The sequence below is a fragment of the Montipora capricornis genome, chromosome 12, assembly GCF_036669925.1.
Source record: "Montipora capricornis isolate CH-2021 chromosome 12, ASM3666992v2, whole genome shotgun sequence".
In the NCBI taxonomy this organism is placed as follows: domain Eukaryota; kingdom Metazoa; phylum Cnidaria; class Anthozoa; order Scleractinia; family Acroporidae; genus Montipora; species Montipora capricornis.
Window position 1 is genome coordinate 29,397,438 of NC_090894.1, and position 22,500 is coordinate 29,419,937.

At 38.7% G+C, this 22,500-nt stretch overlaps 1 protein-coding gene and 1 non-coding gene across 2 annotated transcripts; both read right to left on the reverse strand.

Moving 5' to 3' along the window:
• Positions 1-76: 76 nt before the first annotated feature.
• Positions 77-2,020, reverse strand: LOC138025618 (kelch-like protein 3). The gene has a single exon (XM_068872803.1). It carries the CDS (start codon positions 1,937-1,939, stop codon positions 77-79), a length of 1,863 nt encoding a protein of 620 aa, XP_068728904.1. The 5' UTR covers positions 1,940-2,020.
• A 13,240-nt stretch (positions 2,021-15,260) lies between these two features.
• Trnas-gga (transfer RNA serine (anticodon GGA)) lies at positions 15,261-15,333 on the reverse strand. Its single transcript has one exon. It is a non-coding gene; the product is annotated as a tRNA-Ser (tRNA).
• Between the last annotated feature and the right edge of the window lie 7,167 nt (positions 15,334-22,500).

Genomic DNA, 22,500 nt, shown 5'->3' on the forward strand with positions numbered 1-22,500 from the left:
CTGAATTTAAGGGAAAAATGTCTCCAGGTGGCATTATTTGAAGGAATGTCACCACAAGGCAGTCACAAAAGAATTCTCAAATCTTACACAGCTTTTCTAAAAGGCTCTTGTGGATCACCGCAAGACATGCCTTATGATGAATATTTTTCTTTCGATCCCCAGGATTTTCATTTTCAAAGTTAGTGGGTACAGTGGACCTACTTTTCCATTCACATGCTCCTAACTGAAACACTTCCACTGATAACTCTCTTGAAGACGATTGTATGTCTTTGAAGCCACCAACCACATAAAGGGCTTCCTGAAAGCATACCATGTTTGCAGCTTGACGACATAACTTGAGGTTACTGACGACTTCCCATTCATTAGTTGATGGGTCATATACCTCACAAGACTTCAGTACTGTAAGGTGTCTCTCCTTTTCCGTTACGCCACCTGCTACATAAATCTTTCCATTCATGGCTGCTCCAAAAGCTCCATATCTTGCCTCATTCATAGCTGCAACCTCCTCCCATGTGGCCAAAATAGGATCAAACCTTTCCACTGTTTGAGATCCTTGAAAAGAAAAACCACTTTCCATATGACTTCCTCCTACTAAGTAAAGATGTCTTTTATCACTGACTAAACAAGCTCCATAGCGTCTAGTTGGTGGATCAACCACAGCCTCACATAGACTCTCCTCAAGCTTATAGAGAATAATATCCCGACCAACTAACGCATAGATGCAACCATCCAGAAGTGATAAACAAGAAAAAACATCACTTCCATGTCTTCCTTCAACTGTCCCCCAGCAATTAGTGGAAGAAAGAAAATATTCTATAATTCTAGATTTTCCTGTTCCAACCCGCTGTCCCCCGAAAATGCAAACTTTATCTCTGTATTGAACAACAGCATGACCTTGATGTTCAAATAACATGTCTGGCAACTGATACCATATGTCTTTCTGCGGTACATAGCACAAGGCTGTCTTGCCACCACAAACAAAAATCAAATCTGTGTATCTTTCCAAGCACTTCCTGGGTGGCTTGGCAGCATTTTCACAGTATGGATCAACAGTGCATTTCATCGACCTCAACACAAAATTCAAAGTCTCCTTGTTCGTTGCTACCAATTCTTCATTGATCAATTCATTGAAGAGAAAGTCATGAGATATGGATTTCAGACGGACTTGACTCAACAATTCAGCAAAGTTACTTTCTCGTTCACTCTTCTTTTGAGTCACCCACTTAACTATTCCCTTAAAAATTTCTTCCTCGGAGGTGACAGTAACATCATCACTGGAAACCCATTTCATAACTTGTGCAATATCGAGCTTCAGGAAGTCATCTGTTTTCATGACTGAATTGAAATTTGAGTTAATAAACCCACGGGATTCCCTCGTTAATTCCAAACACTGATACTTGTCGGCAAAGTAATAATTGAAAATGCAGTTTTCAATTGTAATGTTTTCCTCCAAAACATCACAAGCCAAAGTTTTCAAACCTGGTAAAAGAAGATAATCTGCTGCTACGACTAAGTCGTGGGCGTTCTCCTTGGTGATTGCAACATTACCAGTGTAAATATATTTAAGAACTTCTTCCATGACTGACCCCGTTGCTTCTTCAAGTTCTATCCTGATGAACTGTTCCTTTCCCTCTCTCATGTCGCTGACCAGAAGTGAAAGAAATAACGGACTTGCTGCTGCCAACACAAGTCTGTGAGCTTTAAACTCTTTGTTTTTTACTGACACAGTGACTGTTACATCGAAGAAACTCTCTCTTCTTCTCAGAGCATCCAGGCGATAGATAAGTTCCTGACAGTGCTTTGATGGATCTGATGGCATTGGTTGTGAAAGGTCCGCCATATTGGAATTCGATGCGGAAGTGATCAAATCTTGATTGATTTCGAATGCAACTGCTTCTACGTATTCTTTCATGCCGATACTCGCAGAACTTTGCGACATGATAATGCGTTGGTTCAGAAATAAAAAATAATTATCACTTGTATAAAGAGACGAAAATACGGAAGGTGTGATCAAGGTATCAGGATGCCTCAAACCCAGTCTATCTCTCCCTCTCTCTCACAAGCCTGTCAACGTAAACCCACCACACCACCCCCAGATTTAACAAAAGATCTGGTTAAAATCCAGGCCCGTAGGCAGGTGTTTTTTTTTGCGGGAGGGTGCGATCCAACTAAGGAGACGGGCCAAAGGAGCGCCGGTGACGCGAGCCTCTAGGGGATCCGGGGGCATGCTCCCCCGGGAAATTTCGAAAATTAAGTTTTCTGAGACTGTATTCGTGCGTTTTGAAGGCAGTATGATATGAAAAAAGGCAGCCAAAAGCGAACTTTTAAACGTCGATATTACTCAAACTTTTGAACTTCAAAATGGATTTTTTTTGGCGCAGAGTTACGTATTTATCATATGGCCAGTACGGTCCCGCGCTCTTTGATTGCAAAACTATAGGGAAAATCCCCGTACGCATTAGAGCGAGCAGGGCCGGAAAAAGCCGTACGGCCCTTCTAGGAACACGTACTGCTTCGTGAGATGCAATTTTAAGGGATTTCGTCGCTTTTAAACATCCACGTAATTTACTGCCAGAAAAGCAAATGCAAACAACATATTAGGTAAATTTTCTGTGCAGATTTTTATTTTTTATTTTGTCCTAACTTCATCTTCTGAGTGCTCATAAATAGTGTAAAGAGCCCATATGATAAAATGCTTATTGAATGAGTTTAGGTCGGGCCGACAGGAAAATATTTGGCCCTCAGTCACGGCGCATGGACCTCGCTGCGCTCGGTCCGTACGCCATGACCTCGGGCCAAATATTTTCCCGTCCGGCCCTCCCACTCAGTCAATAAGTACATAGTATTTTTAATTACATTTTTAGAGAATAATGTCACTATACTTGAAAATCCGTATTATTCATTGGGTTTGCTGCAGCAAACCATGATGATCAGCAGTAAAAAGTGGACCTCCGCGGACCGTGGGGGACTGAAGGGGGTGAGGGCGCACCCATCGCACCCCTTCCCTACGGGCCTGAAAGCTACCACCAAAGTCGATCCTCAAATGCTCCCACCACCTGAGAGCGGGAGCAATGGAAAAATGTAAAGATACATCAAGGGTTCTTAATGCATATTTTGTTTGTTTACTGCTCCTCTTTTAGAGACAGCATGCTCCACATTATTAACTACGATAAGAAAAACTTTGATATCATTAAAATAGCTAAAAGCATATTACGAAAATACATTAAATATATTATCAATGACAGACGTAACAGCCAGTTTCTTTCTGCTTCTCTAAAATCTTTGCTCCAGTCCTTAATTGTTGTTATTGTAAAAGCACGTCCCCTTTAACATTTCTGCAGATGGGCATTGAGATCTAGAATACAGGCTTGAAAGAGAGTAGACTTTGAATGAATGTCGGAATTTCAGCTTTAATGAACATAGGCGACCTATTATAAACCCCTTTTGTAGTTATACCCCCACTGCGGTTTCCCGACACTTCCTGACCAGTGGTCACGCGGAGGATCACATGATCCTTATACCGCTCGAACAACTGCACACTAGTCGTGACTCCATCAGAAAGGCTCGTGAGGCATTCCTCATACACAGAGGAAAAACACTGGAGCCTGCAGGCCTTAACAGAAGAGATGAAATGTAATTTAGTTTAGCTACCTTTTAATTTTCTTTTGTTTTTTTCATCTTGTCATCATGTATTATTCTCTCTCCTCTTTTTTATGCATTTCCGTTTTTATAACACATCACGTAGCCTTTTTATGTCATTTCCGGTAAATATAAAGATCTTGTAACAAGCATTTATCCATTCAATAAACCTGAAGAAGGCTGGTGTTGGCCAGCCGAAATATTGCAACAACGCCTATGTTCACGTTGTCTTGACCAACCTTTGCAGGATATAATTGGGACTTCATCTATCAAGGAAAAGTCTAGTGATCCGAAAACTATAGGGATCAAAACTAACTTTTTCGAAAATTTCAGCCAGAAAAAAGGTTCCCGTAAATTCTAGGTGAGCTTTTTAGGGTAAAACTCCTTTAAAAATGGGAAAATCCAAGGACAGGCAGGCAAGCAAGAAATTTGACAACAAATGTTCCGAAAATCCTAGATCTCAAATCGTCTTCCGAACAGATATTTTTCGAAAATTGACGTTGGGTGTCCCTGTGAAATGGATCATAGTTTCAGAAGTTTGGTATGGTACCCAGACTACTCACGGACAAAAACTGTATTTGTTATATCCTTTTTTTAAATATTTTCCTCTCATCCCGCGTTTTAGACTAATCCGTATATTCCACGTTTTAGAATATTCCGTATATTCCGCGTTTCAAAATATTCAGTATTTTCCGCGTTTTAGAATATTCCGTGTATTCCGCAACTCCTCCAATCCTCCATTCCACCATTGCACCCATTAGGGTCACCCGACGAAAAGAGAAATCCGATCACCTTGTCGTAATACCTTAAAGGCTCTGTTAATGGTGACACAAATTTCTTTATCCTTATAGCCAACAGACAGCTGTCATTGTTTTCATCTTCAAAACGTCGCTGTTAAATGCTTCCTAACTCTTAACAAAAAACCAGCTGTTACTTCTGAAATTCAACAGAGCTAGTTGAAGCACGCGCTTAGGTTAACTTCAATTTGACATCACAAACTGCTTCGCGTTGCAAAAAATCCTTCAGATGCGTGCTTTGTGCTTTGCTAACCCAAACCGTGAAGCAAATGAGTGTCGCTATTTTATTACCACACAAACATCCAAGTCAAGAACATAACAAGTCTATGGTTTTATTTAGGTACATCAAAGTGACAATTCCAAAGTGTATGAAAACTGCCAATGTCAAATATCAAGTAACTAATTTAAGTCCACTAGGGTGTAATCTCCATATTTGCATGCATCTTTTCAGGTTCAGCATCAATCATTTGCCATTCGTTGATTCAGGGTTGTCTCCCAAGTCGCAGCTTAGTAAACGCGCAGCCTCACAAATGTTCTTTCGGGATGGCGCGAACTGAAACGGAAGACACACAATCGTAACGTTAACACTGAGGCAACCACCAACGTGAGCCATAAGACCAGTAATCTGAAAAAGGTCTTTTCACAGTATTTTTGCCATTTTGTCTACTCTGAAAGATAAAATCCTCAATCTTTAAATTCCAATTCGTTCCGGATGAACTCGGACCTGCCAGCAAACCACTTCCGAGTGAGTGGAGCTTCCTGGGTAAATATCTCGAGTTAAAATCATTATATTGGGGAAGCTGAGCGAGGGTATCCTAGCGATTTCACTGAAAAAATCATTTCATCCCTCACTGTTCGCTTGATTGAGCATCGAACTACTATGCTCCGTGAAGATCGCATGTGCGGACCACACTCAGGGTCCTTGAACAATCTCGACCTCAGTCAACTTCTCTATTGCGAATGACTGTGGGAGAGAAAAGCTCTGAGGAACCCTGAAACAAAGTGTCCCATCATTTTCTCTTGGTCTCAGTCATTGGTTTTTGCAAAGAACAATGGAAAGCGTCCCTGATTGGTGCATTTATGTTAGCACGAGGAGTGAGGAGGCGCTGTAAGGTTCAAATGGCTAATTTTTGGTTATAAGAACCCGACGGCGCATGTTCTCCATGCAACGTAGAGTTTCCTAGAGCCTCGGGTCATGCGCAGACATAAGTTCCGAGGCTCTGGTGACTAGAGCGGGTCTTTGAATAAATGAGGAAAAAGTGCTTATTTTATAATTTCATCTGTAAATGGTCTTCTCGAATAAGGGCTAAAGACCGAAGGCCCTTCATTGTTCATAAACTCTCTGCGACATTCAGGAACCCAAAGACTATTCACATTGTGTAGCAGGAGTACGGCTTAGACTTTTAAGTGAGTTATGTGGCTTCCTCTCTCTCAAGAAAAAAGTGGCCGACTTGGCGAGATATCTTAAAAAAAGGTTTATGGTGTTTGAGACCCCTTAAGCCGAAACAGCTACAGGTCAAAAACTGGTGGAACATGTAGACTTAGATGTAGATCCAAAATCAAAGTGTCTTGCTAAAATTGCTAGGGAACAACTACGAAAAGAATCCTACCATTTGTCACCATGCAAGTACATTCCGGCAAACCCTAGCCTCGAACAGTTGAAGAAATTCTTACAATTGTCACTAAACCGCCCTCTCTCTCATCCGAAAAGGAGGAGTCATTTTCTGACTTCGAAGTCAAGACTAAAATCCCTTACACGGAACTTTGCGGCAGCTGTTACGAACTTAGCCCAGGAAACAAGAAAACAAGACGAAAACGATGACAGAAGGCATCGCATCCGTAAAAATTTTGTTGCAATATTTATAAGAATTTGATAAATAATCAGTAGCTAACTTCGATTCAGTAGTATACAGTATACTAAAACTAAAACTAAAGCCGCTTCGCGGCTCGGTAAATATCCACCACTAGCCACCTGCACTTCGGTGAATAGTTGCTAACTATACAAATTTCGCCGCGCGAAACCCAAGATTTTTCGAGGCTTGTCGAAAACAAAATATTCGCAAACAAGCAAACATCCATTACGTCACGGTTGCAAAAGGGTTATTTATGCAATTTTTGGCACCCAACAAGAACAGCTAGGGCAGCAATTAGTTTGCTAGAAAGGCCGCTTGAGAACGTAATTTTCCCATACCAACAGTCAGTCAAATTCTTCCAGCTGAAAATACTATAAAGAAAGGAAACGGTCATTATGCATTACAAAGAATGCGAGGCTTCAAGTTCAATTTATCCTTTGGCTGTGTCTGACTACGTCAACATCCAACTACGCTGACTAAGAGGTTAGAGGAGCAAGCGTAGAATACCTATCGGTCTCTTAACTACTTGAAATGATCTCAAAGATAAGTGAACTGGATTTTATAAGGCACACGTCTCCTCAAGTTAAGTTCTCTAGAGAATGAAGCTTTGCCTTTAAGAATTAATGATTTGAGCACAGTAAATATACTATCTTTGAAATTAAATGGGAGTGTATAATGAACGAGATGCTTCCGTGAAGCATACACTTGGTTGCCTGTGGTACGTGTTACAGAAAATCAGAAGGCACTGAATTGTGTGATATTAAAAAACAGCATTCCAGTCTCTGAGGAATAACAAATAAAAGAGAAGCGAGAAACATTGGCTTCTGGGCTGACATGTTGATAATTTTAAAGTTCCCTCACAACTTCTTTTCACCACAAGTGTGCCCTCTGAGCATCTGACAGCTTTGTAATACTAAAGTTCACTGAAGTTTATCCCTGTCCGGCGGGGTTAGTGTCACGATGGGAGACCAAAACAATAAACCCCTCATAAAACAGAAGCATCTGACCGAAAATACTATTGACGCTAACAAATGCGAACTCAGGAGGGTACAGATTTTGATAGCTTGCTTTATGCAAAACAAATATTGATGATGCAAAAGCAAATAACTATTGATACTAACACAGTTTTTAGAAAGAGCAGAACGAAGTTTCCGCGACGGTCGATCGAGAATAAAATATTTACGACATGAAAACAACATTAATTTTGAACCGTGAATATAGAATATAAAAAGTTACGATCAGCGACAAACATTTTGGGAGATTTTTGCTACGTTCAAATAAATCGCAAAATCGAAAGTGACATGGCCGGAATTCAGCGGGCGCCGTGATTAAGTTACCGCGGCATGTTTACTCGCCAAACAGTGAAGTATCTGTGTCAAATGATGGCAAGATACCGGGTTTTTGTAAGTTTCTTTTTCTGTCAAGTGTTATAAAGTATGACAATGAAATGAGCGAAGTCAAAACAAAGATCACAATCGCCCAACTCTTGTTTATGCAAAGTCAAAATTTACTCTCCAAGACGCGTACGACGTTATTTATCACCTGGTAATTCCATCATTTTGGAAATAGCAGCTACTTTATTATTCATCTGCGTCACAATTTTTCAGTGATTTTGGGGCTCATTTTGTTGAAACTCAAGCACGCTTCCAACAGGCCTGTGAACCCTTCCTGCTTACAGAGCAATACTAAAAAACTTCTGCCATATCACATTTCAACCTTAAGCTCGAAAATTCAATACACAACATGATATTATAATTCACAAAGGCAGAAAATACCACAGAATCCTTTTCCAGCGAAAAATGTATTGAAACAAACAACATATTTGCTCTTAGGGGCGAAAACCTCTTCGTGAAGACTAGAAACTCAATCGTGTCAAAAAATTACCATGTACTTCAGGTAAATACAGCTCACTTTGATTTCGGCTCGACGGGCGATAGATTGTTGTCGAAGTCCATTACTCGTCGCTTTTAAGATTTCACCGCCTGTATATCAATTGACTTGCCATTATTGAGCTTCATAAGGGTATATTTTGTCCAAAGATCCACTAAAACGCCATTCGCGTTACATGACTTTCGACGCAATTGCCGGTTAAGTTAATCGTTCTACTGTGTCCACCAGAGAAATCTACGCATTTCCCACTACCCTCTCGATCCTAAGAAAATACGCGCAGAAGGCTCTATGCACAAAGACACCACTTAGCAGGGGAGTGACAGGCAAGACTTTTACCGACACGGAAAAAAAAAAAAAAAAGAAAACAAACAAACTAAGCGCAGACCCCAACTGGGTTTGCCATACTGGCAACCCAGTAATAAACAGCGGTCGATACTTAACTGAAAAGTTAAGATTTTTTTTACCTCTGATGAAGTTTGGCGCATCTGTCTTTTCCTTCGCGGCACGGGTCCGGAAAATGCTTCAACTTTTTGATAAGAGGTTAGGAGGAACACTGAAGATAAGATACAGAACACAACCAAAGAACTCGAGAGCTTTTCCATGGTCACAGAAACTCTTAAAATCGAGACAGACTTCAAATTACCCCGCGTTGTACTTGACTCGACCGCGTGTATCAGGTACTGAAATTAAAAGCACAATTTACTCAAGGCGTTTTCTTTAACCCTTTGATTAGTATCTGGCAAAATACGTCCAGCTTTATCCACGGTCCCAACTACCCCTTGTGACGTCATCACTTTTAACGGTCAGGAACAGCTTTGTCCACTAACTTGTGCAGAGAGAAGAGATCTTTCAAACTATACCAGAATGAGCAGAATTCAGTCAAGGAAACTGGAGAAACGGCCAAAAAAACCATGTAACACTGACCTGAAAATCTCCATGAAAAGCTTGCTCCATTAATTACCCACCTACCTTTCTGAGCACCTAATTCTAAGATGACGAAAGGTTTCTCAGAAACTCTTCCCACCAAAATAAAGCCTACCAAATGCCCAGCAAGTTGAAAAAAGAAATATATATATATGTATGAGGCAAGGAGAGCGAAAAGAGAGGGAAGGAGAGAAAGCGAAAAGTGAAAGGCGAAAGTGTTGTGCTACTTTTAAACCCAAAAACTGTCAAAATTTTGCTTTCTGCGCATGCCCGAACTTTGCAAGCGCTTATTTTGCACCTGGCTGAAAAGGCTGCGGAGTGTACAACCTGGAAACGGGTTTGTAGGGAGATTTAGTTCTTAAACAGCACGACAGTGACCAAAAAACCCCTCAACTAGCTTCAAAACGTGTTTTTCGGCCAAATCTCTAGTAGCCAAAGGGTTAAATACAGCTCCCCTTCGTCATCTGTCAATGATGTGTTCCTTATTGATTAGCATTGAAAGCAGTCACAAATTTGCGTCCCACTGGTACTTTCCCTTAACAAAGACGTTTAGGAAGAATATTATGCGAAAACAGAATGACCCTAAAGGTTCTGATGAGCAAATGGTTTATGCGCTGTTTCACCTGCAAGCATTTAAGATTAATTATTCGGCCGAGAGAAAAAAAGATCCTCACCTCGTGAGCAGGCACAACTGACTTATGAGGGAAACAAAACGAGGGGACTTTAATTTTTATATCATTTATTATATGTTCCAGCTGCAGAATGGCTCAAAAAAGGTATTAAACATTCTGATTTTATAAAGTGTTCGAATAAAGTGTAATAAAGTGTTCGAACTGATAAATATCGACAGTAAAAATTTGAAATTGACTGCTTTTACTGACACCGAGAGAGCTATTAGATGAAAATCTATTAGTTTCTGTTACATATTTATCATGCAGCTGGCTGTGAAAGCCTTGCCAAACAAACAGGATATTTAATTGAACGATAAAAACTATTATTCCTCATTGACACAGGAACAGAAAAACCGGGAATTTAGGATTTGGGGTTAGTCATTTTCGTACAGTAGGGAGTTTAAGATCAGCGAGTTTAAGAAACCACGACGGCTACGGCTACAAAAAAGTCACTTCAAACTATGAGTTTGAGCTATTCTAAGTGTTTCACGATATTTTCATCTTGTCTATGTTGAATAATATGGGCGAAGTATGCTATAACCAGATTGGTACGTACGGATTTGAAGCAAAGAGAAGGAAAGATTTACCGCTGTCTCTCCACGTTGTCGTCAAAACCTGAAAATTGGTCATTGTGCGTTGTTCTTTTGACGAGTACGGGACAGAAATGTACAAAAATGCATGCCGCACGTGCTGCACGATCATTTCTTCCTTTTTTAACCAATAATATCACTGTTTTTTGGCGTTGTCGTTGCCGTAGCCTTCGTCATTTCTTAAACTTCCTATCAATCAACGACGCGACGCGACGTCAACGAAAACGTCACAAATCTTGCATATGAATAAGCAAAAACAATAGTTTTGCATGCTCTGCGCGTGCATTTTTCATTTTTGTACATTTCGTTCACGTTTTCGGCAACTCTACGAAGTGAAATGACCGGGTGGGTGGGTCGTGGGTAGGTGGGTGGTGGGTAGTGGGTCCTGTTTATTTGAAGATAAAAAAGGATATATATTAGCTCCCTCAGTGCTCGGTCCAAAATGTCTTAAAAAGGCCGGGACACACTAGGCGATAAGTCGCTGCGACACGTCGCGGGGACAAGTCGCCGCAACAAATCGCCTTGTGTGACACGGTTAATTTCATGAAAATCATTGTCCCTGCGGCAGAATTTCGTCGCCGCGATCAGTCGCACGAATTCAAACCAGTTTGAATTCGTGCGACTAGTCGCAGCGACAAAATTAGCGAAAGCAGCGTTGTCGCATCGTGTGTGCACTTCCGGCAACAAGTCGCTGCGACCTCTGTCCCCTGCCTCACTCAAAACTGGCGTTTTCAAAGAACTGAACTGGAAATAACTTAAGATTGTAAGTGTTAATAATGATCTTCAAAGGTACTTACTAAAATTTGAACAATTTCCTTATTAAATGAATTCTTCTAGTGATTTATTTGTTGGGTCAAAGATCGAATTGATTTACCTACCTACCTCCATCAACGCCTAAAGGAACATAAACATTCCGTGATCGGAAAACATTTCAGGGACGCGCATGGTTTAACACCTACTTTAAAGTCCTAAAGAAATGCCGCAGCAAACTCGATTGTTTGATCTATGAAATACTGTGGATTAAGAACAAAGGACCGAAACTGAATACGCAAACTGATTCCATTCGCGCAAAACTTTTTACCTGAATGCTTTCATGCCAATTTATTTTCTCACTTTCTAAATCTATAAATATGCCTTTCTGTTATTTCTAATTTATTCATTTGACAATGATGACATGAAGTCGTCGAAACGTCATGTTATTTTACTATCGTTAATTTTCTTGCTTAAATGTTTATCTAAATCGTTTTTTTATTAATATCAAGATCCTGTGGAAATAGAGCCCTGCTTTAAAACTGAATTTGTTTTTTCCATTCTTTTACAAGCGCTCGCGGAGCCAGGAGATGCGATTCATTCACTTTGTCTTCCTTTGATTGGATCAAGAATTGGACCAAGAATTGGACCAAGAATTGTTTGTTGGAAGTTTTTTCATGATCATTAAACAAAAAGTGTGCGATAAACCATAATACTACCCTTTACTAAAAACCTACCTGTTTCCACCTTTTCTCCGGGATTCTCAATGGGTGCTTTGTTTTTCGAAGGAATGGACTACGGTATTAATAGCGCTTGTCGACTTCGTCCCAAGTCTTTAAATCATGATGTGGGCGGAACATTCTTCAACTTTGATAGATCACGTGTCTCCGCGTTAATCGAGGGCTTTTGTAATGCTATACCCTCTCGATAATCCTCGACGAATATCAACGATTTATCCGAACAACAAATAATATCACAAACAGCGGGATCGGTAATCAGAATTCGAAGTACCTACATGCAACGTGCTTTAGCGCGAAAGTAGAAATTTGTTTTATGAGTAGTTTTCTTTCTCATTGGTCGACTTACGGGTGTGATTTTTCGTTTCTTTTGGGTTACTGACTTATTCATTGACCTCTGTCCCCTGCCTCACTCAAAACTGGCGTTTTCAAAGAACTGAACTGGAAATAACTTAAGATTGTAAGTGTTAATAATGATCTTCAAAGGTACTTACTAAAATTTGAACAATTTCCTTATTAAATGAATTCTTCTAGTGATTTATTTGTTGGGTCAAAGATCGAATTGATTTACCTACTCCAGGTTTCTTAGGTAAACAGCTGGGCAGATAAGCTCTTTGTGCTTGACGTCTCTATATGTGTTTACGGTAGGTTTTTTTTGACCGGGTTTTGGCACCAGTAACTACTCCACTGACGTCTTCGGAAAAAATTGTGATTCTTTAAACCGAAACCGTTGACGAATTTCTTTAGTTGGTTAAACGCGTTGTCGTTGTAAAGGGAGCTTTTTTTCGTAATTTTAACTGTCGAGTTATTCTTGCCAAAAAACCGAAGGACGTAGCCAAGGTTGGAATAGGCCGAAGATAAAGCTTTTCCATGATTCGTTGGATCAGCCAAGAAATCCAATGTGTACTTGTTCAAGTTTTTTCCGGAAAGTGTGAAATCACAAAATTCCAGCTTTTAAAGTATTGATGTGAGCTTATGCCACAAATATTTTTTTCTGAGGATAACCGAGTAAAGGGACTGCAACCCTTTTTTGCGCCATCTCCACTAAAATAATTACAAACATACCTTTGATCTGTTAAATTGTGAAACGTGAAATGGTACTGATCAAATGACAACATTTTCCAGATGTTTGAGACACGTATTTGTAAATATTAGATCTGGAATATCACATTGGTAGATGCAGGGAGATAACAGAATTTTTTTTCGGACACGGGGGATTATAACGCCTATCCCGACCGCAAGAAAACGATCTCAGCGTGAAACTGTACTTACAGTAGAAGTAACTTGCGTCCCCTCATGCATGTCGCTGCGACTTGTCGCCTAGTGTGTGCCGGCCTTAAATTAGGTCTTGTCTGTTTCGAGGATTTCCAATCGTTAATTAAAAAAAAGGGTTAGGGTTAGGGACCCACGACCTACCCACCCACGCCGATTAGACACTCTCGAAATGACCAATTCTCAAGTTTTACAGAGAACGTGAACACAAGGCAGCGAATTTGAATTTTCTGTCGAATCTTCAACACCGCACCTCCTAATTCACTTCCTGGAGAGTTCCGCTAGTTTTTTTTTTAGAAATTAGACAGACAGGTGAACTTGCGACTTATCCTGGCAACTGATAAAGTTGTACGGCCATTGACAACTAGGGCCTTGGGGCCGTTTTTCGAAAGTCCTGAAACTTTACCGGCCACTTTCGGGTGTTACAATTACCTTGGTAACTCAACAACGGAGAGCATTTAACTCGTCAAACTTCACAGTTATTTTCCTTTTTGTTACCTTGAAAACATGTTAAAAGATCGCCTTTCCAAAACAAGCGGTTGGCAATTTCACAGATGGCTTTTCGGGCCCGACGTTTTCGGGACTTTCGAGAAACGGGCCCCTGGTCAGCTTTACCAAAGTGCCCCCTGTTGCTTGAACTTTCTCAACCAGAATAATTGGTAAACAATTCAACAAATGGAATTAAAAGATTGAGAATAGAACAAGCGACAATATTGGTTCTCTGAGTGACGGGTAACAAATTTCATTCGTAAAAAGGTCCCAATGCTTAGCAGAGTTTTATTGGATCTCGTGGAAGCGATGAACTTTACACTTGAACTTGATCTGGATTAAATTGAACTTGATCTGAACTGAACGAATTTCCGTGTTACGCTTTCTTTGCCAATCGATGCTCCAGGAAACATAGTGTTTTAAAGTTTGCAGCTGTTCAAAAAGGGGAACCTAACGAACAAGTTATAGGGTTTCAGAGGTACCGTGATTTCGAAGTTCCTTGCACTAATGGATAAATACTGTCGAAAATTTTATCTCCTTGAAGCAAGGTGCCATTCGCAAACCTCCCAGCGAAGTACATATACTTGCGTCCAGAAATTGCTAATATGCAGACCTTTTTGTCGACAAAAGTCCTTGGTTGCGATTCCTTTTTAGGAGAGAACTGACATCTGAATAAAATTACTTCAACCAAATCCTTTGTTAAAAGCTACTGTACAAATTTTGATTTTTAACGAAAGAAGGGCTTGTGCAAATAGTACTGGATAAGATTTTTCCCATTCCCAAATTCTTTGCTCTAGGATCATTCCTCTAGATCTCGTTCCTGCGCAAATCTTCTCTTAATCAGGAAATTGTTCGTACTTTTCAAGATTTATCCTCTGGAACTAAGTACAGAAAGCTACAATTTGTATGTAGCATAACTAAACTGAAAAAATACACCGGAATCTCTATGACAATGATACAGTTTCAATTTTGTTTCAGTCGAAGAGTTGCTTTATTGACTAGCTTGAAAATAAGCTCTCATCTTACGGTGTGGAATTATAAAGATTGAGGTTCTTGAAAACCACAGACAGTCAAACATTTCGTTAAGTATTTATTCTGTCATTTCTTTTGTTCACCCTTAGGGCTTCAACAACTCCTTAATCTTTAAAATTTTGCTCATAATTTGTCAGGGGGCACCCACCTTATTGCATGAGCAACGAACTTGAACCCGCAGACATATATTGGCAAACAAACGAAATCCAAAGGCGTACTTAAATGCAGCTATTTAGTTTTTATTGATGAAATGGTATATGAAATGAATCATATATGAACTGCGGATATGAAATCAAATGAAGCTATGATCTTTGCAGTTATGAGCGCAATTTTTGCAATTGCGTAGAGAAGCCTGAAAAATTCAGGACTTCAACGGGGTTTGAACCCGTGACCTCGCGATTCCGGTGCGACGCTCTAACTAACTGAGCTATGAAGCCACTGACGTTGGGAGCTGGTCATTTGTGGGTTCTAATGGTCCCGTGAGGAATGAATCAATGATGAAATGGTATATGAAATGAATCATATATGAACTGCGGATATGAAATCAAATGAAGCTATGATCTTTGCAGTTATGAGCGCAATTTTTGCAATTGCGTAGAGAAGCCTGAAAAATTCAGGACTTCAACGGGGTTTGAACCCGTGACCTCGCGATTCCGGTGCGACGCTCTAACCAACTGAGCTATGAAGCCACTGACGTTGGTCCCGTGAGGAATGAATCAATGATGAAATGGTATATGAAATGAATCATATATGAACTGCGTCAGTGGCTTCATAGCTTAGTTGGTTAGAGCGTCGCACCGGAATCGCGAGGTCACGGGTTCAAACCCCGTTGAAGTCCTGAATTTTTCAGGCTTCTCTACGCAATTGCAAAAATTGCGCTCATAACTGCAAAGATCATACCTTCATTTGATTAGTTTTTATTGTTATTTTTTCAAAATGAATGCAAGCTGTGGTCTATTTGACACGTCTGTCGCTTTGCACTACTTTTTCTTTATCGTTTAACTTCTGAAATAAAAAGATGAAGCTTCTGATAGCTACTATATTTAACAAATGATGACCTATCTTATTTTAACTCATCCCGTTTTCGGGAATTTTTCAAAACATCCATGACTATTTCCTCTGAAACAAACGATTTGCCACTTTGTTATTTTTAAAACACACACCCTCACATTTAAGGGAAATTAAGCCCTTCTTAAACAATGCCATTCGATTTAATTATCGAAATATTTAAATTTTGATAGCAAATGACATATGATGAAGCGATTGTTGATTTTCCCCGAGACGCTAGTTGAAAGACTTTCGTGTCCAAAGCGTAGTCACCGCGAGCCTTTTCTATTTTTGTGAATTACTTCTAATGCTGTGAGCTAATGACAACTTGTGTCAGAAACTCAAGGAACTAAATATATTTCTAATGAAGTCATGCGTATATCGCCTTTATTTTGAAGATAATCTACACAAGAAGATGACGGTTTTATGACTTAACTTAGTTCCTCTTAGGTCATAGCAGTGTGCTTCACGAACGACCTTAGTTTGAAGGGAAATGTATCTTTTTTTCAGTGTATAACTGTAAAATGGTAAAGAAGGTCTTCAAATTAAAAGATAACCAAAAAATGATCATGCAGTTTTATTATCTAAGACAATTTTTTCTCAAGAAACCATTTTCTGTCTTCCGTCGTAGAGGGTGACTGACGTGGATGGAGATGGATTGAGGTTCTCGCGTTCAGAACTACTGTCAGACTTGTCGACCAATGATGTATTACAATCAGTTCTTTCAGCAATGCACTCTTTGCTTAAGAAACTTTCTATAAGAACGTTCTGGTCTGAGATAAACCAACTTTTTAAGAACATACTAATAACACTACCCAAGGCTGAGGTCTTCATTTTGCTCAATTGTAATTCTGTTTTTGTGAGTCTTATACATGAATAAAGGTAAAAGACTTTAAAACAACAATATAAAGCTGTTTTTTAAAAAGGCCCAAGGACGTTTCTTTTTAACATGACTAAACAATGCGGTTCTTTGTTATTGCATGATACATGCATTAAACAACACCTCAGGTGTAGTCCAACTTAGTATACCCGGCGCGCATGCGTGTAAATTTAAGAACAAGTAAAGAACGTTTTCAGGCTCAAATCTCAAAAAGTAAAACAAAATAAGAACTTTCAGCTTCAGCCTCAAAATTAAACGTTCTTATAAAAAAAAGAGTGTAATTTATCCTGCATTATTTATTACTTTCTGCACAAGTAATGATAACATGGAATTTTTGAAATTTTGATCAAACTGAAAGCAGAAATCTTGCGACTTAGAAACTGACTTACTAGTAATCCTTTTCAAGAATTTCTTATTTGCAAGAATAATATTTTCCGACTGCAACCTCCTTCCTGTCGTCAATTAGAAGGTAGAAAACCTCTGGAGAAATATTAAGTTGATTCCCACTAAAGGAATAATTTGAGGAATAACTCGAACTTTCCTTAATCAGATATTCATTGTTGTTACGAAAATAGCCATACAAGGATAAGAGAACTCCATTGATATATAGCAAAGGAAAACAGGTGACACCAATTACTACCGCCCACTTTAATACCTAAGGAGTATATTTTTGATGTCTGTCAAGCTCGCTATCGGATAAATGCTCGTATGCTATTTCAAAAAAATTTCCATTGCAACCAATTCATTCATTCAATTGTATGTGTACTTAACGGATCATGGGACACTGTTAACATTCTCAGCTTTGAAATTTTCTTGATCGATGCGCCGACCAAGCCGATAAAAATATCTTTTTTGCTGCTAACTCGAGACATTTTGATTCAAAGAAAAGAGAAGTTTGAAAATCGGCTGATTCCCAAGTAATTATAGGCTAATTTTGGACGCTGATACTCATGAAAACTCAGTTAAGCTTTTTAACAAATTAGATTGGCTGCCTATAGACGATATTATACGTATTAGGAAGCTTTGTATGCTTCATAAAATAAATCAAGGACATTGCCCAGCTTATTTTAATAATTACATTGAATATATAAGCTGATTCCCAAATAATTATAGGCTAATTTTGGACGCTGATACTCATGAAAACTCAGTTAATCTTTTTAACAAATTAGATTGGCTGCCTATATAAGCATACATCTTATTCCAAAACTTAAGCAAGGATGATGACGTCGAACGTATTAGGAAGCTTTGTATGCTTCATAAAATAAATCAAGGACATTGCCCAGCTTATTTTAATAATTACATTGAATATATAAGTAATATCCATAATTATAACACGAGATCTGTTTCCAATAACAATATAACAACACCAGCCTGTAAAAGGAACTCTGGCCTTAGAACGTTTCATTCAACTTGATGCCAAACTTGGGTCACTCTCCCATACTAATTTTAAAAATTACTTATTTAAACTTTACCGTAGCAGGAATTCCTTTATTGATAATTTTAAGATTTGTAAAACTTTTTAGTTTTATTAGTAGTTAATTAATCAATATTGTAATATTAGCAGTTCATTATGTAAATTTAGTTGGTCGATCACAAAGGTAGTTAATTAATTAATCGATATGTTTTATTACTTTAATTGTAGGAGGGCCATTATGAAAACTACTGGGTGACCAATAATCAATGTGCTTCACCCTCGTTAAATAAAGTTCTATTATTATTATTATTATTATTATTATTATTATTATTATTATTATTATTATTATTAGTAGTAGTAGTAGTAGTAGTAGTAGTAGTAGTAGTAGTAGTAGTATTACGTACGAAACCTTTTAGTTTTTATAGATTATGCTAAGACCAAAGAGAAAGACACATGCCATTGCTGAAGAAAGGGAAAAGTTGAGGCAATCGCGAATTTCGTGAAGCATCTACTCGCGAGTGTATCGCAAATTAATTATAAACTAAAAATACTAACGAGTAGATTCGAGTAGATAACCTTTTCCATATTGTTCAGTGCTCGTGTGAGGATTTGCATTGTTTCTTTTGTCTCCCGGCGCTTAATGGTGGCGTTTATGTTCTGTTTGCGTAAAACATCAGAATGATTTTCTTCGAGCATTTACTGCAGGAACGTTTTAATATTATTGAAATCAGGCTCCAATTGTTCAAACGATGGATAGAGCTACTCGCCGGATAAATCACTATCCAGTGGATAAGTAATAGCGGAACCAATTGCGCTATCCATTGGATAGTGATTTATCCAGTGGATAGTGTTATCCACCTTTTCAACAACTGGGCCCAGGTCTGGATACCCATCGTGCCATGAATTCAATGCGGAATAAGCGATAGTAAATCAGTAAAACCAGGTATCATTTAACTTTCTTCATTTAATCACAATGGGAAAACCGATGAAGTTTTTCAAGTTCTTGTGGACTCGTTCTTGCTTTGTCATTTATTCATATACAGCGCGTTAGCTAGTTCCAGTCCAATACAGAGAATACGAATATGGTCTATTTCACCAGCCTGTATATAAGCAGGTTGCGACGGCCGAAATTGCGTGAGAAGAATGCTGGGAAGGAGAGGCTGGCTTTTTAAGGAGCAGGCTTTTTAGGCTTTTTGAAGAGTCTTAAAAAGGTGGCTTTTTAAAGAGTCTTACATACCTTGCGTTTTAAGGGGTTCCTTGAAAAGCTGGCTTATAATTTTTAAGTCTCACAACCAGCGATCATCAGCGATACCTACGCTATATAAATGAACTGCATTACATAAGGGTGTTTTTCGTATTTGTCGTTGCTGTTCTTATATAGCTTTTCCCAGCTACTGATAATCCACCTTCCTTTTAACGGATCTTAAAAAGCTGGCTTTCTAGCAGTCTTAACTATTTTTAAGAAATCTAAAAACTGACTTTTTAAAGAGTCTTAAAAAGTTGACTCTTTAAGGAGTCTAAAATAACCTGCCTTTTAAGGGGTTCCTTAAAAAGCTGGCTTCTAATTTTTAAGTCTTACAACCAGCGATCATCAGCGATACGTACGCTATATAAATGAACTGCATTACATAAGGATGTTTTTCGTATTTGTCATTATTGTTTTTATATAGCACTCTTTTCACAGCTACTTATAATGATCCGCACTGCACTGGAAAAGTGCTTACTTTTTTCCCATTCTTTTCACGTGCTGGTGGCTTCGCAGCCAAAATATACTCAATTCCCTGCTTACAGGCCGTTGAAATTTCAACTTTGTTTTGGATTTCTTGATGTACTTGATGTAAAGAAGAAAACACAGGCGAGGAGAGCAATGCTTTGTAGATTTAAATCTTAATCCAGACGATAAACCGTATTGATACTGGCTCCACCTCTGAACAGATTTACCTCGAGGTCAGTGTGGTCGTTAAACAGGGTTTATATTTGACTTATATGCAGGAGTTTTACAAAGCGAAAGAGAGCTTGAAGTGCTATCCCGCGCTCATTGCTGTGAAATAAATGCCTGGAAATCAAGTTTAATCTGTCTACCATGGCTTTCTACGAGATCCCTGTTACAACTTCTAAACAAACGACCGATTTATATATTTCCATCAAATGGTAAGAGTAAATCGTTTCAGTAGTTTCTATACTGCTAACAAAAATTAACCACATTTCAAGTTACGTTTATTAGCGCATAACAGTGAAAGTCGTCTATATATGGCTAGATTCAGTTTTCTCGCTCCAATACAATGATATTTTGGACTAGTTGACTGAAATTTCCGTATGAAGCGAATGTCACCAATATTCCTCGCTTGAAGTCCACCTCGGTAAAATGACAGTCAGGTTCTCACGTTTGAGGAATCCATCCACGTTTATTTTCGCCGACCAACTTTTCTTTAAATTTTAATTTTCCGGTGTAAGCTTCGGTTTTTTAAAACTTTTATATGTGTTCTCAAGTCTAGGTATGTGTCTAGTTTTATCCCCATCGAAAGCGTACACCCCAACAGCGGTAATTATTGATGTGAAAAAGCCTTGCTACATGTATTGAGCAACATCTGAAAGTTTCGTCGGCTTATTCTAAATTAAACGCTTCCCCGTGTGAAAGCAAACAAATACGTTTGCTGAAGCTGGCTGTCGCTGAAGGAAAAGGGAAAAAGGTATGCTTGTCGAATATTTCTTTGTCGCATGTTCAAGGTTTTTGTCTTGTTTACATTTGCTCTGGCTGATTTTTGCCGCCTAGTTTGATTGACTAGAAAATCTATAAGTATTTAGTGACTCGAGTTTCTGTCGCACTAATGGCCTATCTGGCCTACTACCTATTGAACCACAAGACCGTTTACCATAGTTCATCTTACACTTGAATTTCTCGAAGCAGAAAGGTAACACGACATTGAGAAAGTGATCGCGGAACGAAGAATTTAGTAAGGTCGAACACGTTTGTTGACTATTGCTACGTCATAACACGTCATATGTATAAGAGACAGCTATTTTTGTCCAGATAAGTAGGAAGATCACTTCTTCCTTTTTAGATTTGAATATGTGTAACCAATTGCATTTTCCACAAGTGATAAAAATAGATCATAACGCCTTATCACATTGCATTATGGGATTGAAATGCGGACAAACATACCAGCGCAAAAATGTCTGTTTTTGTCTGCATATTCAACCCATAATGCTTTGGGCGTTAAATCGTGACGTCAATTTTAAAAAAAAATGCTATTGTATTAGGGTCCCGTTCGAATTATCTAATCACGGTCTGGGTATTTTGTATGCGTGCCATCAATTTTACCGGTTGCGTTCAAGTTGGGTTCATTAGATATTTATGTCATGTTGATCCATAACAAATTAGCCCCATTGAGTTTTTTATTACCCTACAATAACGACATCGCCTGAGAAAGGAGACGAAAACTGGAATCATATTTTTGTTTTACCCCGTAGGATTAATTAAGGGTTGAAGTTAGGGTTTAAACCCATTAAAGGTGGCAGTTTGGCCGCAAAGTAGTTAAAATTTGACGGTAAGGATGTTAAAAAGTATTTGAGCAGTCTAAAAAACACCTTCCATTTTGCCTCCACTTAACTCAACCGGACTAACACCGTGGCACTTATTTAGCATTGGAATGAGTACAAAAACACTTATACATCAAATCTATACATTAAAGAGAAGAGCAATGCATCTGAGCCGGACACGAAAACCCCTCGTTCCCAGGGGGGCGCCCCCCACGAGAAGGGAAAAGCCCTGGGAACACGGTTGAGGCTTAACCCAAACCCAATTCTTGTAATTAATTACCACGTCCACATGATACCCATTCAAAGGGTAAAAACATGAGTTTTACTAGAAAGATGTTTAGAATTTTAACGAAGATAATTTTAACTTGTTTATTTAAAAAAAGGGGGAGAGGGTTAATCAGCATTTTGGTTCAAAATAGCCCAAAAGTTACCAAAAAAGTGCTTGTTTTCCAAAAAGTTGCTAGAAGTTGCTCTCTGACAAAAACGGTTGCTCAAAATCCTAAAAGTTGCTAAAAAGTTGCTGAACAGAATCTGGAAAGGCCTAAGCATGTGCATCCAATTTTTGTCAACATATTGTTTGACACTACAAATTCCCACAAATAGTAACTATAAATAAAAGTTTTTAAGCCCCAGCAAATAGTATAAAACTGTCAACATTAGAGGGGGTGGCAAAATGGAAAACAAGGGAGGGAGACTAATAAGTTTTTAAGCCCCTTAATTAAATTGGAGGGTCTAGACCCAGGAAAGGACCCATGTGATCATAACGTTTACAGATTAAAGTATCAGAAATTGTTATACCATCTATACATTGTAAAAGACAATCAAAATAATTGTGTAAAAACCAAGACATGACCAGGGTTAAAATTTCGGGAATTTCAGTTAGTAAACAATATGAAGACAAAACCAGCAACATTTTTTAAAAAGATCTGCCAGACAATTTTTCAGTTGTTATTAAAATAGACGAAAATCGGCATT